This window comes from Ostrea edulis, chromosome 3 (assembly GCF_947568905.1).
Source record: "Ostrea edulis chromosome 3, xbOstEdul1.1, whole genome shotgun sequence".
NCBI classification, from domain to species: domain Eukaryota; kingdom Metazoa; phylum Mollusca; class Bivalvia; order Ostreida; family Ostreidae; genus Ostrea; species Ostrea edulis.
In genome coordinates, this window is record NC_079166.1 from 52,921,397 (window position 1) to 52,939,181 (window position 17,785).

Consider the following 17,785-nt stretch of genomic DNA (forward strand, 5'->3'; position numbering starts at 1 on the left):
TATTGTGTTTATTTGTCACTTCAAGATTGGATTACGGAAATGCACTGCTGCACGGTTTGAGCACGAGTTCTCTTTCCAGAGAACAGAGACTCCAATACCAGAGGGCTAGGTTTGGGTCAAATCTTTCAAAACTCTTCTGAAGAACAGCAGGGCTAGCGTTACTCAGGTGAATGTTGTGACCCATCAGGCCATGGACCTCTTGTTTACAGTGTTGTAAAACCTAGGCCATGACATTTGATAGTGATAGGGCTATCATATTTTACATGCCTGACAAGACAACTCTTGTGTACCAAAATTACTTTGCGGGGACATCAGTGTTTCACAAACATATTTGTTTTCTTTCTTTATCATTATTATAATGGGGGATCATTATTACAATGGGGGGGGGGGGTGTTGATGTTGTTGAATCACAGGTAAATTATGTGAAAATTAGGGATTGCAAAGTTTGGTATGTCCGGAAGACATGTGGTATTGATTTAGAGAGACTCGCTTCCGTGGGTGGCACTGGTGAGTAATGGCACCAGCAATGACTTTTCTTCTGACCGTGTTGACACTTCATCGTTTAAATTAATGGAGCCAGATGGTGCACAAATTTCCAATAATTCCCCCATGGGTGTCTTTAATTATGAAAACATAACGGATGGCATTGCGCATTTGCTTTTTATAATGACAGGCCCCAAGGCATGTTTGAAAGTTTCAAAATTTGTCATTGAAACACCTGTACCCTGTAATGTTAGAGACAGCTAAGGCTCAAACACCAGCTGCTGTCTGTGATATTCTATGTGGATCGTTTTTCGGGGGGGGGGGGGGGGGGTGGGGGGGGTGGGGGGGGAGGGAAAATCAGTTCTCTGTGAAAATTACAGAAGTCATGCTGTAATACAAGTATTTTAAGATTGCAATGTCGTATGTAATTAATCATATACTGGTAACTTATGTATGTACAGTAGGCTATCTTATGTAACTTCTGATACCGGTAACTTGTACACAAGCAGTAGGCTGTCGTATGTACATGTAACTATTGATACCGGTAACTTATGTTTATACAGAAGGCTGTTGTATGTAACTTCTGAATAAGGTAACGGTGAGCCTCTTGTAAAATCTGGGATCTTCCATGTGCGATTTCGATCAGGCTTGGTTAAAATTTGAAAAATCGAAATATTTTTGAATTTTGGCGATTTTGTTTCAAATTCTTATAAAAACATATTTATCTTTTTTCCAAGTGACATGTTTTTAGTCGTAGATTTAAAAAAGATATTAAAGAGGTTCGCACCTGAGATTTGTAGCAATATCAGTTTTTTGGAAAGTGTATTTTTGATTTCAACGTTGAAGGTTAATAAGGAAATTAAAACGAAAAACTGGGGTCATAATGTTTGTTGTGAAGCTAGTAATGGAAATAATGACGTTTTTGCACTTGATATCCGGAAAAATCCATGATATCGAATTTGAGAGTTTAAAAGGACATATTAGGGCTAATGTCAATTTCTAAAATTTCACATAATTTTCAAAGTCTTGTCTTAAAATTTGAAATGGAACTATAAAAAGTGGGAGATCAAAATTTCAAATTCTTGGCCAAAATACTGAATTTTTAAACAAAATTTCGAGTAAATTAATTTAGACTTTTTGAATTGGTGTTCTAGCTGTTTGGAAAAATATATCAACCAAATTAATAAATTACAACGTTTGAACTAGTTCCAACTTCCAGGTCTCAACTACTTGTATCATAAATTATATGTAATATGTTTGCACCAATGGGATCAATATTGAATCACTAAATACTTAGTTGTAACATCCTGCGCAGTTCTCCTAAAAAACTCCGGAGCTGACTTCCTCAATAAATAACGTTTTCAATTATTTAAAAAGAATTCGACCGTCTATCGGAGTCATTTAGGCATGTATCACTACATATTCGTACCATATATCAATCACAGCGAAATCTGGACATTCAGTTGAATACATGTATCTTATCTGCGAACAAAACATCTTTATTATCATTCGGGGGGGGGGGGGGGGATAAAAACCATACAAAATAATTTAGAGCTTGTAAAAGTATTACTCCTTTGATGGTGAAATCATACTTCCAATATAGCTTTGGTGTAATGAGCTACCCTAATGCATACTTCTGTTCAGCGTGAAATACCAATACACCTCTCAAACATGGCGATTCCTAAATTCATCAATTTAAAGACGGGGGAAGGAAGACGTCGGACCACTTGCCCAACCTACCATGCATCAACGAATGACAGAAGTAGTTAAAAAGATATGATTTAGGATGGGGATAACAAACATTTTCAAAATATTTGACCATTTAGAGATTGCGGGTTCGCAGTGACCCAGGGGGTACTTGCCGACATTTACTTCATCGTGTCATAACAGCAAGAATAACTATAGTTTAGGGTTGGGAATCTCAACCAATATCACGATACTTGTCTGATAATGAATCATTGAATTCTTTTATTTCAGACTTGTATAATGATTTATTATATGAAATACTGACATAAGGGGCCCGTGCGCCACGTGCTTACCAGAGCATTTTATGGTCAATTTGAAGCATGAATATATTTATGTAAATTATAGAATAACTATCAACTGTGGCTTCTTTGTTATCTCATTTATGAATTGCTTATCAAAGTCATCAGTATTCTGGAAATATCAACATGCTTAAAAATCAGAATAATTTACCAAGGTGAAATTAGTTTTCAAAGAGCACTAGAATTCACGAAGAGGTATTTCTAAAATAAAAATTAAAAAAAAAAATAATAAAAAGATTGAAAGGTTGATTCAGCTATAGAATCTGAGTGAGATTTGCTGCATTCAGAGAGTATATCAGACTGCATATGTAGAAGCAAAATTAGTCCAATATTGTTTTCTCAACATCTTGAATCATGATTATTATAAATTCTGGTTAAACGTCAAATTAGAGTGTTGTTTATATCAAATTCAGTTGTAGGATTTAGTTGTTGGGACAGCAGTATGTACTGTGGTTGATTAATGGCATGCTTCAGTACAGAACCAACTTCTGCTAAAAGTAGTATTATACATTGTAGTATATCCAACAATCATATTCAACCATTGATAAAGGAAATAACAGGGGGGTGGGTGGACAACACAGGACTAACGATTGGTCAGAATAATTCTCAACCAAATTCCAAAATGCAATTGTATTTGTGATTTAGTTGTTGGGCCAACACTGGTCCAACAGTATGTTACTACTTTGGTACAAAAAATTATCTTAAAAGGTGTCGGCCCAAATTAGTATACCCAACGTCAACCGTTAGCCAACAGTACAAACATCTGTCAACGCTGGCGCAAACTAGTCATGCTACCTGAGGCTCAATGATATATCACTACACACTTAAGTATCAGCTCAATATATACTACTCAAAATTTGATAAGGATCATAGATATTTTTCTGTTTAAAAAATTAATAACTGCATAACTGGCAATATTGTATCCAAGTGAAATCAAAAACGTCTTCAACAAACTTGCACGTGCATTTCATGCCATGGGAAATGCGTTTCTCATCACAGTTTATGCTTTTGCTACCATTGCACGATTCTCACTCAGGCATCGGTGTCTGATTCTTTCAAAAATTTCAAACTCACTTGAGTGTTTACACTACGTTTATCAACGCAATGCCCCCTCAACGTGTAAGGCGTCGCCTGACGACAGAACAACTGGGTAGATGTATTGGAATGCTTGGCGCTGGCTATTCACAACGTGACGTTGCAAATGCACTAAACGTCAGTCAGAGCGTTGTAAAAAGGGCCTGGAACCGACAGCAAACTTTTGGTACAGCAGCACACCGACAATGGGGTGGTCGTCAGAGGTCGACAACCCAACGCCAAGACCATTTTGTGGCTCTTCAGGCACGACGCCATCCCTTCTGGACAGCAACCAGCCTACGTAACGACCTCCTGAACGCCTCGGGGGTGAATGTGTCCATTCAGACGATACGTCCAATCGGCTTCACAATGCAGGTCTCAACTCGAGAAGGGCATGTGTTTGAGTCCCTCTGACTGTTCGACACCGGCGGGAGCGATTGGACTGGGCTGAAGATCATGTCACTTGGACACAGAACGATTGGGTTCAAGTTCTGTTCATCGATGAGTCCAGGTATTGTTTGGACTTTACAGACAGGAAGCACCGAATGTGGCGACGACAACGTGAACGTTTCCATGATGCCAACATCAGTGAACATGACCGTTATGGTGGTGGTTCCATCATGGTCTGGGGTGGAATCAGCAGGGATGGAAGAACAGATCTTCATGTCCTGGAGAGAGGAACAATGATGGGGGTGCGGTACCGGGATGAGATCCTCGATGTTTACGTCAGACCCTACGCTGGTGCTGTTGGCCCTGAGTTCATCCTGATGGATGATAACGCCCGTCCTCATCGCGCCAGGGTGGTGGAGCAGTACCTTCAGCAGGAGACAATTGTCCGTATGGACTGGCCAGCGCGCCCGATTGAGCATGTATGGAACATGCTGCAGGTTGCCCTTTCACGCCGTAGAGCACAACTCACGACTTTGGCAGAGCTCGGAAACGCCCTCGTGGAAGAGTGAAACAACCTTCCCATTGGAAACATCCGGGTGCTTATTGACAGCATAACTCGACGTTGTCAAGCCGTCATTGATGCAAGGGGAGGCCATACCCGGTATTGACACTTCATCGACTAAGTGTAATGATGGACTATCCCCAAAAACTGTATAATTCTTTCTCTGGTTTGCTGTTAACTTTTTGTAATGAAATGGCTTTTGGTGTTGTTATCAGATTTCAAGCATTCCGTATTGATAAAAGTTCATGCCGTTCATGAATTTTCATTCATAACCTGAGTAAACACATTTCTGAGTTAAATTTATGTCTTTTGTTATGTTAGTGGTAAATTACACACATATAACCTAGTAATCCTTATCAAAGTTTGAGTAGATGTACATGAATAGTGAAATACATCCTGTGTGAATTCTAAGAAATTCAAGGTACATGATTGGTGAAAATAGGTCATTTGAAACAATTTTTTCTGGAATTCATCGACACAGCGGAAAACGTCAACGTTTGTAAACCAGTCTAAAACGTTTGAAAAATGAATTCTATAGAGGGCAATACGTTTGTTAAAAGTGGATTACTACTGTATACTGTACACATTTGGAACAAAAAACAAACTTTCTCTGTAACTCATCACCAATATACATCTTCACACTAAAATCGTTTCAACATCTGCAGGCAAAGGAAATTACTTTAAATATTTGTTGGAACGTACGGAACATACACCCCCCCCCCCCCCCCCTCTCGTTTTAAATTTCAATATCGGGGCCTGCGTGAGCATAACAACTTGACCATAAACTCGGGGTAGCGGCTGTTCATAAAGGAGAAGTGATTTATATAAATACAATGTAGCTATCGATTTCTTGAGAAATACTGAAGGGGAAAACATGATTGAAGGGATATGATGAAAAATGTATAATTATGCACTGAAAATGATAAATGACTAATAATGGCAAATTATACGCGAATCATTATTAGTCACGTGTGACACAGGCTGAACTTTGTTTTAACATACCAGGTACCTTATCTTTAAATTTTCTTTAAACAGAGTCACAACTTGACGCATTCTCCAGTTACATGAGTTAAGTGTCATTCTGGGTAACAAGGTAAGCGAGATACCATAGATCACTATTTGCGTGGGGTTAAAATTTTAGTGCTTTGAGATAAAAAAAAAAAAAAAAAAAAAAACCTGGTATAAAATCATAAATCTTTCAAACTCTTTTACAATATATCATGATAGATAAAACTGAGCAATGTTAGCTTTAATGCTGTTCTCCACAGGATTTGAGTGACGTCAGTATGCGTGCCTTTATAAGTCTCCTGTGCGTGGCTCTTGTTTTCCTAACCATTGCAGAGGTGTTACCTGTCCCCATGCCAAGTGAGTGATGCATTTGAACTATTGAAACGTTTCAATGATCTGAAATACCATACGCTATATGTGAAAGAACTAGGTACTACTACTTTTTAGTCTTTTAAACCTAAATTTAGCTATTTTTACAGAATGTCGACAAAAATAATGACACCTTGTACAGTCACGAATGTCTCATATCCTCAAATTCTTGAGAGAAAAAGCGATCACAATATAGCATAGATAGAGTTTTCTGTATTTGTTTCAAAACACCTTAAACGCAACAAATTTCCCCTCCTTTTTGAGTCGCTCAACTTCCAGATCGGTATTAGATTAGTCATATGTAGTGTTGTTCATGTGCAGGCATTCATGTTGGACGATGCACATTTCCCTGTTTTTGGAAAACTACAAAACTTGGCGCTTTCTTTATTGGTATTTCAATAAAATGTTTGTTGTTTGCTGTGTCATATAGAGACGCCACCTTTATAGAGGGCGCTTTATTCTGTCAGCAGACGAACAATGCTGGGTGCTTGGCATATATTATAAGGAACAGTCTCTGTTTATCTTAAACGTCTTAGTTGAACGCGAATGTTAAAGATACATGATGTTAAGATTCTCAAAAGAGACTTTTCGCAAGGAATATCCCCTCGCAAGGTTCTTTCTCTCTTGATAATAAAGCTACACGTGAAGCATCAAACCAATCGAGTATCGGTAGAGTATTTACAAACTTTTTCTATGAAGTCTCGTAATGACCTTGACCTGTGTACCCCAAAATCAATAGGAATTTTCAGAATCTTAATTACCAGTACGTGCCAATATTATACATATATCTCTTTTCTTGTCATAGTAAGTATACTCGTAATATATTACAGATTGGTCTCAATGTTTACTACTAAAATGTGTATATTATAGTGATACACATGAATGCTTTTGAATTTCAGGGAGCTACGTAGGCTTTGGTTATTGTTTGCAGAAACAAATGGGTGGGTCGGACGTTTGTAAGGAGTTCGCTGTGGAGTGTCATGATTACTGTCAATCGCTCAAAGTGGAATGACTTTGATATAAGATATATTAAAGTTTGAAATGCATCTTGTGTGGACCATTATTTATCATTGGTAGTGGCGGATCCAGGAATACACTTCGGATTTATTATACTCGGGGCCGGGAAGCTAATAGTCTAGTAGAAATAAAGAAATTTTATTGGAAATGGGAACTAATTGCAACAATAGCTTTCTTTTCATTATATATCCTTAAACATTATACAAGGTTTTAAAAAATATATTTAGGGGAAAGTTGTTATTTTGAGGCTAAAACACCATTTATTGATGAAAAATCGTCAAAAATTTGAAATTTCTATTAGAATCCTTGTTTGTATTGAAACAGTTACCGCTGCGGTGGCCGAGAGGTTAGAGCGTTCGCCCCGCCGCATGCGGAAGGCCGAGGTTCGAATCCCGGCCGCGACAGACCGAAGTCGTTAAAACAGATAGTGATACATGTAGTTCCATCGCCAAACGCTCGGCATCAGGTGTGAATGTCACGGGTCCTCGGAGATGACCTTAAAAACGGATGTCCCGTGTCACAGTAGGTGTGACACGCTAAAGAACCCTCACATGCTCAATGCCCGTAAGCGCCGAGCATAGACCTAAATTTGAAGTCCTTCACCGGTCTTGGTGACGAACGTCTCCATATGAGTGAAAAATTCTCGAACGAGACGTTAAGCAAGATACAATCAATCAATCAATGATTTGTATCATATTTGGAAAGGTTAATGTATCATTAAACAGATATGACAGTTCAGAAAAAATATTGAAGGGATAGCTGTTATTTTTAGGCACCATTTATATATAACAAGTTTAGATGTCACTTTTGATTGAAACTCCATTGGAAATCCTTTGCTATATTTTCTGCCGAACGCCATTTACAGTTAATTTTCAAATTGTTTCCTTTCTATATGCAAAATATTTCTACCTATACCACGGTCAGGGTTTTGTTTTTTAAAAAAGTGTAGGTTGTTCAACTTTAAAGAGACACTACAGCTCATTTTGCGCAAAAATCATGAAATGACAATTTTCCTAGTGCTTTCTCAATTTTTGTTGCATTGTTGAAAGTATGAACTTTGCGAAAATAACATTTATCTAAAGTAAAAAATTATCGTTTTAACGTAAAAATTAATACTTTTTGATGGCCTATACAAAAAATATCGAGTCTCCTCCTTTCAGTCTTCAGACGCATGCGCATAGACAGTAAACAGTGCAGCATGTCGTCCAGTGAGAGAAAGTGTAGTTGATAGATCTAGAATTTTGACAGATTCTGTGAGAAAAGAGGTAAAAATAGAATGAGATAAAACTCATACGTGAAATAAAATTTACCATGGTATCAGTTTGACCGTTGGAAAGCAAAGAGTTCGGAGAAACCCATGTAACTCAGTGGCGGATCTAGGATTTCCGAAGGGGGTGTGAAAGTCAAAGATTAGCCACAGTAATCGGCCATTCTGGTGCAAAATTTGGATTTTCATTCAAAATCTGTGGCGTAAAAAGGGAGGGGGGATCCTGTCCCCCCCCCCCTAAATCTGCCATTGAGATTAGCTGCGAAGACACTACTTTTAAAAGTAAGTGCTATTTTTATCTGAACACGACACGTGTTAGTTGTAAAAACATCGGTCAATGGGAACATGGAAGGGTTTCTGTTGAAATAATGATTGATATAATTACTTATTTTAAGGAGCAGGGAATACTCTTATACTTGAAAGGTGAGTGTGGACCTCCTTGAAGGGGAATTTAAATAATTTCCTACACAACACCTTTGCTGTCATTCAAAACCACGTGATGTAAATAAGCATTCAAAAGTCCGAGTCAGAATGAAGAAACCTTTGAATTCCGAACGATCTTCAAAGCGCAGTTGAGAGTAAATTGATGCATCCCAATTGTTCAAAATTGTCAGTATCGATATGAATTTTATCATTTTATCAATACATGTTTTAAAAAACACTTTATTAAAATGTGGAAAATGAGCTGTAGTGTCTCTTTAAGGTATTTCCACCCTTCTGTGACGTCATAAGATTTTGCAAAGACAATGATTTAATAAGATTTATGCATGACAGGAACATAAATTTTGTTAAGTCCTTTTCAATAGTTATTGTAAAAAATCTTGTTAACCGTAAAATATTTCAAAAGTGTAAGTTATATATGTATATGAATAATCAATTATGTTTTAAAATATTGAATCCAAGGGCAATAACTCTGTTATCATGAAATCATTTGTCAAGTCCATTATGCGATATATTTCCTTTATTTTTCACCAACTTTGTGTATATTTTTCTAAAGAAGCAGTTTCATGAAATATTTATGAACACTTATATCATTACAACCAGTTTTTGTGAAATTTTGATACTGCTGAATTGCAATTTTCTGACGTTGATAACAAGTATATTGTGTTAATTGATAACAATTTTATTAATACCGCAACATACTTATTTTATCAGTTTTATTTGTTACCAAGATATATTATTTGAAGAATCCACAATCAAATAAAAGATTTAACTTATAATTCTAGAAAGGTGGAATTACCTTAATATTTACTCTCTTTTCTCTCTCTCTCTCCTCTTGCATCCTTTCATACATGTATGTTATAACCTAGACTTGCTCAAGTCTCTATGTTTAATAATCAGTGCTCTCTTTAATACTTTTGATAATGCCAAACATAGATGTTTGGTGAGACTGTAGAGAGCAGAGAAACACAGTAAAATTTGGATGAAATGATAATGTAATAAAAACATAGAGACTTGAGCAAGTCTAGTTATAACCCAACCAACATATTACATATTACTTCAACGTTTGGAACGTTTTCATTTTCCAGATCTGATATTCTGTCTACACTTCAAAGTGAATGACTATTCTATATCTACATGTATATGAAAGGGCGGACAGGGGTAGCCCCTCCCCCTAAATAGTGATAAATTACATTTCATTTGGATACTGAAGCATATTGCATGCCAGTTTATTACCCATATGCACCGCAACGCGGTATGGTTATAATACATTTGAATATAACAGGCTTACGCGATATTGCAAATGTATTCTTTATTTTCTGTATTTATAAATTGTTTCTTTTTTCTATCAAAACACAATGGGAACGGCATGGAATACGTATATCCGATGTGATCAGTGGTGAAAAAGGAAAAACGAGGAGTTATGAAAAAAAAAAAGTATAAGAACCTCCCCATTAAACCTCTTTCTCCCCCTCCCTCCCCCTCGTATTTACTAGTATATATAAATGTTACCTGTCTAGCGTGTAATAGGATATCATATCATAATTTATTTTAAACGAACTTCTATCAATGTTTCATGAGATATTTGAACTTGAGCAGTGGTTATATATACTCGGAAATATTTCATCATATAATCTTTAACAAGAAAGAAAATGTCGACACCCAAAGAGAAAACAAATCAAAGTGCTGAAAAGCACAAAGCTGAATTCTTGTGCTAATGAGGAGGAAGTACAGGGAGTTCGTTCATTATTCTTTATTTTCACACAACTAAATGATACATTTAACAGATATGTATGGGAAACAATGTCCTGAAACTATTAACCATGTTGAAATGACGTTGATAAACATAATAGTCATTAAAATGATTTTGGCCCAACCCGGCAACCAAAACCCTACCCCTGAGATCATGAAATTTACAATTTTAGTAAATGGTTACCTGCTCATATATATCTATTTAGTCTGAATTTAGTATATATATATCAAAAGCATTAGAGATTTTAGAAGAGGGACTAGTAAGTTGTTGGAACTTATTCCCAATCCTTTTGATTTGATCAATAAAACATATTCCAAAAAAAAATAAAAAATTAAAAAATCTCAGATATGATTGAAATGTTTTACACATAAACACTATATATACAAAGTTTGGCCCCGCCCTGGAGTCAGAACCTCTATCTCGAAGATAATGAAATTTACCATTTTGGTAATGACCTTCCTGTTCTACATGCAATTAATTTTTTTTTACAGATGTGAATTTGAAGAGAAAAAGATTTTTGAAAATTGGTGAAGTTTTGGCAGTTTTTGAAAAGAATTGTAATGATAGTTATCGGAAATTAAAAGTGTTCAATTGTTAAAGCACGGCGGACGCTGACCAAATACAATAGTAATGATTGGAAACTTTCACAACTACATATCTTACCAACGTAGTCAGCAGGGGATCATGCCTCAATTTTAAACAGGCCCAGGTCAGGACCTACTGTCTAAACAGGTCCAAGTCAGGACTTCCTGTCTAAACAGGTCCAAGTCAGGACTTCCTGTCTAAACAGACCCAGGTCAGGACCTCCTGTCTATATGGGTCCAGTCCACTGATCTCCAGATTCTGATTCCATCGGGCGAAAAAGATTGTAGATTTAGGTCCTTACATACGGCACCATGAATCTGTCGGTGTGACCTCTGGCTGCTGACGTGGTTGGGTGTAGGAATCTGTTGGTGTGACCTCTGGCTGCTGACGTGGTTGGGTGTAGGAATCTGTTGGTGTGACCTCTGGCTGCTGACGTGGTTGGGTGTAGGAATCTGTTGGCGTGACCTCTGGCTGCTGACGTGGTTGGGTGTAGGAATCTGTTGGTGTGACCTCTGGCTGCTGACGTGTTTGAGTGTAGGAATCTGTTGGTGTGACCTCTGGCTGCTGACGTGGTTGGGTGTAGGAATCTGTTGGTGTGACCTCTGGCTGCTGACGTGGTTGGGTGTAGTAATATGTTGGTGTGACCTCTGGCTGCTGACGTGGTTGGGTGTAGGAATCTGTTGGTGTGACCTCTGGCTGCTGACGTGGTTGGGTGTACTGTTGGTGTGACCTCTGGCTGCTGACGTGGTTGGGTGTAGTAATATGTTGGTGTGACCTCTGGCTGCTGACGTGGTTGGGTGTAGGAATCTGTTGGTGTGACCTCTGACTGCTAACGTGGTTGGGTGTAGCTCTGATGTTGGGATGACTACCATGCAGGTCATGCATTATCCTGTACACCATCACTGCTTTACATCTCGTTCGTCTTTCCTCTAATGATGACAGCTGGTAAGTATCCAGCACTGCTGGTTTGCGAGATGATGTGCATCACAAATCGGGCTGATATTCCTTGTACGTCTTCTAGCTTCTGGATGTAATACACTGTGGACAGTGACATAAATGTCCCTTATTATGATGGAGTCGGTTTTCCTTGTGGTGGTGTCCATTCTATCTGAGGCTCTTGGCAGCGTCCAATCTGTGACGGCGGATTTTATAACAGCTGGCTTCTGATCTATGTTTGTTGGTAACTTTCAGTAGTTGGCACTTTTGGGAGGTGGGACTCCATATAGCAAGCCTTTTCAGTTTACAGCTACATCATTATTGGAGCGGGTCGCTTTGATACAAGTGTAGTGGGAAAATCTGTTAGGAATTTCTTAATATTATACATGTATGTAATTCTGAGGACATACATGTATGTAATTCTGAGGCTGTGATGTCAAATTAGAAAGTACAGAGATATACGACCTTAATTAAGCGCAAGAAAAGTGTGCTGTAAAACGAAGGGTTTTATAACGAATGGATGTATGCAAGGTGAAGATAACGAACAGTAATCAATCTCATAACTCCTGTATACAATACAAAATAGATAGTTGGGCAAACACGGACCCCTGGATATACCAGAAGTGGAACCAGGTGTCTAGGAGGAGTAAGCATCCCCTGTTGACCGGTCACACCCGCCGTGAGCCCTATATCCTGATCAGGTAAACGGAGTTATCCACAGTCAAAATCAGTGTGCCAAGAACGGCTTAACAAACGGTATGAAACACGTCAGACAGCATTTGATCCAATGCGAGGTTGTATTGACGAACTAGATCGTTATAACGACCATAGAATTTGCGAAATGCTGACTTCAATCGAGACTGTTGAAATCCCTGTACCATCAACTTGTTTGTCAGTAGCTTACCTCGATTTAAAAACTGACTATACCCAGAACAAGCTCTTGCATATCGAATCAGTTGAGATATATAAACACCATATGCAGGTGATAATGGAATATTGCTACATAAATGTGGGAAGTTGACGATGGAGAAGCTGAAATCATCCCGTTTGTCATACAGTTGAGTTGTCAGTTTGCCGTTAATATCTACTTTCAATAAAATATCTAAGTATGAAGCAGAAGTGGACGACTCTGTGGTGTCCTTTATTTCGAGCTCACGGGGATATATCAAATCGACATATGAATGAAAGCTATCATTGTTAATAGACAAAACGTCATCGATATATCTAAAAGTCGAATTGAAGGTCACAGCGCGAGATTTTTTCTTCTCACGTAGAAGTTTGTATAGTTCTCTGGTCTGTCCCGATATTTTCCCTCCTGAGCTACAGTTCTGTTGCTAGACCTTGATCAAAATGTCCATGGTCTGAGATCATGACACAGTGTCTGATTATATGAGACCTTTAAGCCAACAATGAGCCTCGATATCCATAACAAATATGAAGTCTACAAAAATATTTTTCACATTTTACTATCCTTGACAATATCAAAATGACCTTGGTTCAGGGATCATAACATATTGTCCAATCAAACACAACCTGTACATTCAAAGTTAATACCACAAAAAAATATTCAAAAGTCTTCAGCTCAGAAGTTTGGCAATAACCAATCTTATAGTCAAGTATGGGCTTTTAATGTATCTGAATTACAGACATTATTTCAAGTTTTTTCAATATTAATGAACAACTAGTTCTTGAATGGAAAAATATTTTTCATAATTCTTTGGTTCAAGGTCAAAACATATTGTTTAGTCATAGGCAAACTTTGTGGTAAATGTGAATTATACCACTCCTCAATTACGAAGTTGTCAATGTGATCCAGATAAATATTTCTATCCTTTTCTTTTGTAGTGACCTTATTGAGAATGTCATTGGCCATTATCATATATACTTTTGACCTAGATCTTACAATTCCCCAGTTAAATGTATCTTAATTAAGAGTTCAAATACCTATAATAAAGATTAAACTTGCAGACAGTAAAAGGGACTGGTTCACAATTTCCCCCCAAAGTTTGTTTTTCACTTTTTATGATCAAAATCTACTGTCTAATGTGTTGAAAAGGTTTCACAAAAAACATGAATTCATACATGACCAAAGAAGCTCATTTTAAAGAGTTTATTATTTAATTTGTAAACAAAGATAGTGGTATATTATTGTTTACAAAGTTTTCAAAATAAGTGGATATCGATCTCAGTTTATTATATCTATCACATTTCAAGTATTCTTTCAGTAAAATGTGTCATCTAATAGCAGAGTTAAGGCTAACATATTGCTGTAAATTTATTCATGCTTTCAGAAGGTCCAAATTTTGGCAGTCAACATTAAATGAATTCAGTTTTTAATGTTTAACATAAAAAAATAAAAATATTTTTTTTCAAAATACCCCCTCTAAATTTTCAATCTTTAAGCATCAACACAAGAAAATTTATTCATCATGAACAAGAAACCATTAACATCAGTACTGTTTCATCTCCAAGTAATTACCAAGAATTACTTAGTACAGATTTAAACATGTTTAATAAGTTCCTGGTACAGATTGCAATGCGTAGGTCAATGAATATTGAAAATACATCAGGCCTAAAATAACTACATGTGGAACTGTCCTACCGAGGGTCCGGGACTAATACCCCCTGATCATTACAAAATGTAAATGAAAACGACTAAGTCAATGAAGTTGAAAAAACACCCGTAAAATGAAAATATCAATAATTTCCTTGAATGTTAATGAAATTGAATCTCGATAAAAATGTCAGGGACACAATTTCATTATATACATAATATATACACAAAATTTTAATCAAATCTGTTCGTTAGTTTTTAAAATATACTCTGGAAACTGACAACACCCCATCAAAATGGAAAAAAATATCCATAACTCCTTGAATATTAAAATATCTCACTCAAAATAGCAGATGCACAACTTCACAATTCATATAAAAGATATGTACATAACGTTTAATGAAATCTGTTCATAGGTGTTTTAAAGATATCCTCTGGAAAAATGATGTCTATGGACAAACAGACGGACAGGGTGATTCCAGTATACCCCCAAACTTTGTTAAAAATTGCTCCGTTTCCACTAACCCAACTGACCTTAAATTACTTTGTGGGTTATATACTGAAGTGCTCATATTCAACAGCTGCATTGAAAATGAGTCCCTCATGTTGATTATGTTAATAGACTTCCAACATTTATCTTGTGATCAGAAAATATTCAGAATGTTTCTTTGTAACTCTTAAAATGAAGTTTGTGACTTGAATGTTAGTGAAAACACAATAATTTATATTTTTAGCCTTAACAGCTGCATCGCTGATGTATATCTTATGAATTGTACAAGGCCTTCATGTCTGCATTCATCATGCACCGATAACATTAAACCATCAGCATCACTATTTAGTACAGTGTCACATCACTTTCTGTTTCTATTTCTTCCATTTATGTACGTTTTTGGGGTCTACCCCGTGCTTTAGCACCAGATTTCAGTTTGACTCTCAGCTTTGATGGCTTTATGTTTGAATCTTCATCAGGAGCCACCCGAGGTGGTGGATTGCACTTGGTTCCCTTAGATCCTTTTGACCTTGTGGTCTTGGCAGACTTTTTCCCCTTCTGAGGGGACTTTCCTTTGCAACTTGCAGTGCTTTTGGAGGGCTCCTCCTCAGTAAGTGTGGGCATACTCATTAAAATGGTGTCTCCATGTTCATCAAATTTTGCAGCTTCATCTTTGACTTGATTACCATCTGCAATGAAAAGTCATTTGAACACTGACTGTTTTATTTTAAAAGAAAAGTCATTTGAACTGACTGTAGAAAGTTGACTGACTGATTAAAAATTTTTGCTAGAAGTTACAATTTATATTCTTTATCATTAATATTCATTCATTGTATAGGTAGATACAAAAGTTGAAGGATTTAACTAGAAGAGATACATGTACATATAAAACAAATGATTTTTTGATTTTTGACAAGATTTTCAAGAGGGAGATGTATGGATGTAATCTGAATCTGTTATACACTTAGTTTGCTCAGAGACAAAACCTAATGATCCATAATACATGTACTTTTAAAACATACAGTATGTTGAAATCGGCAAATTTTAGCTAGAATCTATTCCTAGACATTTCTGTTGCAGCTTTACTCTGACCTGAGTGACGCTGCACTTAAATTAAGTATTCAAAAAGATGCTGTCACCATTAAATCGATTCAAGTCACATTTTCAAGTAAACTAATATTGAAAGAAATGAAAACACATCACACCTGTATCATAACTGCTCTCTATTTGTGATTCCTGGTTTTGGCCCCTCCCTGTGGAGGATGTTCTCTGCTTCCTTCTTCTTTTCTGTGGACTGTCCTCAGTTTCACTACTATCCTCTTGAGTTTGTCTGTGCCTCCTCGACCTGCTAGATTTGGCCAACTTTTTGTAGGCCTTAGACTTAACAGATGACTGACGAGATGATCCTTCTCCTATATGTAAAAACACAGAGTAATCCCCTTCATGTTCATCCTCAGATTCTGTCTCCGCAGTGTGTTTCTTAGTGTTGAGCACAGTCTTCCTTTTTTCTTGATAGTGAATGACAGCTTTTGTGATGCTCGGCACCAAGTCTTGTTGAATAACATCTAAGGATTTTGCTGGCATGTCTGTCTCTTTTCCTCCACGGCTGATGTTTTTCTGGTTCTCCATGGCCACTTTCATGTGATGGTAATGCTGATGGACAGCCGCTAACTGTTCTAACACGTCAGTGGAGAATAAGTCATACAACATGCTCTGTTCTTCTTTGAACTCCTCCCGTGTCGTTGCATCCTCCACTATAGTGTCACTTTTGTTTGGGTACACATGCGACTCTGTTGCACAAAACTCAAACGCTTCAAAATATCTCAACTTGTGAAATATGAATTCAACATCTAAATGCTCCTGTAAATGAGCCTCGGCTTGAAATTCCAGTATTTTATTCCAAATATCTGGTATCACTCGAATTTTCCGTTTCCTAAGAATTGGCTGGGTGAAGTATATCCCATATAAGATGTACAAACCACCGACCCGAATTTGAAAACTGCATGGTGGTAAGTAAAATTTTAATGCTATCTTCAAACACTCGTCAACAAAGTCCTGCGCTTCTCTATCGTCTTGTCGTCCCGCGTATATTTGGGAAAATTTCATGTCTTTCCATATTTCAGCGAATTCCTCATATCTTACTGAATCAGTTTCTGTAAATCGTTGTAAAAGAGCTTCAAAATCTGTCCGTACACCATTTGCTGGATTATATGGAGGAAATCGGCGCTTCATTGTCACGATTTTGTGCTCTGTCAGTCTGTGCTGCTTATATTGTCCTACTTTCACTTTGTTTGATTCTTTAGCAATTCGCGTCAAAACTTATTCGTGCAGAAAAATTTCTCTGCGTATATTTTCACTGTCATGATAGAAAATAAAATTAAGTTTTAAAATATATTCAAATACATGTAATTAATACAATTTGACGAAAATCTCCCCAAAATAAGTTTCTAGTGAGTAATCTTTGGGGATTATTGTCTTCATTTCAACAATAAATGCTTTCTTTGTTTTATCGGGTGACGAAGGTAGCAAGCATTCTGGACAGGGAAAAAAATATTCTGCAATAAAGCAACATAGAAATACATTTTATTGTTTTATTTATATTTTCATGTATCTTTTTAAAAAGTATAAACTACACTGACCTGTATATATATAATATCATATCGTTGACCCATTCCTTTAAACGGAACAGCAATATATTAACAATAATCATAATTGATTTCCATTCATATGTCGATTTGTTATATCCTAGTGAACTAAAAGACGCCTCAGATTCTTCCACATCTTCTTCTACTAAGATATTTTATTGAACAT

General features: G+C 36.9%; 1 protein-coding gene and 1 long non-coding RNA gene across 2 annotated transcripts; one reads left to right on the forward strand and one right to left on the reverse strand.

Moving 5' to 3' along the window:
* The first annotated feature begins 5,435 nt into the window (after positions 1-5,435).
* On the forward strand, positions 5,436-6,977 carry LOC125673842 (uncharacterized). The gene is made up of 3 exons (XR_007369794.2): positions 5,436-5,647; positions 5,823-5,919; positions 6,831-6,977. It is a non-coding gene; the product is annotated as an uncharacterized LOC125673842 (long non-coding RNA).
* Positions 6,978-14,013: 7,036 nt separating this feature from the next.
* On the reverse strand, positions 14,014-17,279 carry LOC125673834 (snRNA-activating protein complex subunit 1-like). The gene is made up of 2 exons (XM_048910678.2): positions 16,180-17,279; positions 14,014-15,663 (listed from the first exon to the last, which is right to left on the reverse strand). The coding sequence occupies exons 1-2, from the start codon at positions 17,204-17,206 to the stop codon at positions 15,362-15,364; spliced, it is 1,329 nt and encodes a 442-aa protein (XP_048766635.1). The 5' UTR covers positions 17,207-17,279; the 3' UTR covers positions 14,014-15,361.
* Between the last annotated feature and the right edge of the window lie 506 nt (positions 17,280-17,785).

Excerpts from the sequence above, each read along its gene's own strand:
- LOC125673834 (XM_048910678.2), bottom strand. The coding sequence starts at position 17,206 with ATGAAGCGCCGATTTCCTCCATATAATCCAGCAAATGGTGTACGGACA. Across the intron at positions 15,664-16,179 it reads AGAGAGCAGTTATGATACAG|ATGGTAATCAAGTCAAAGAT; the intron begins GTGTGATGTGTT and ends TTTTCATTGCAG.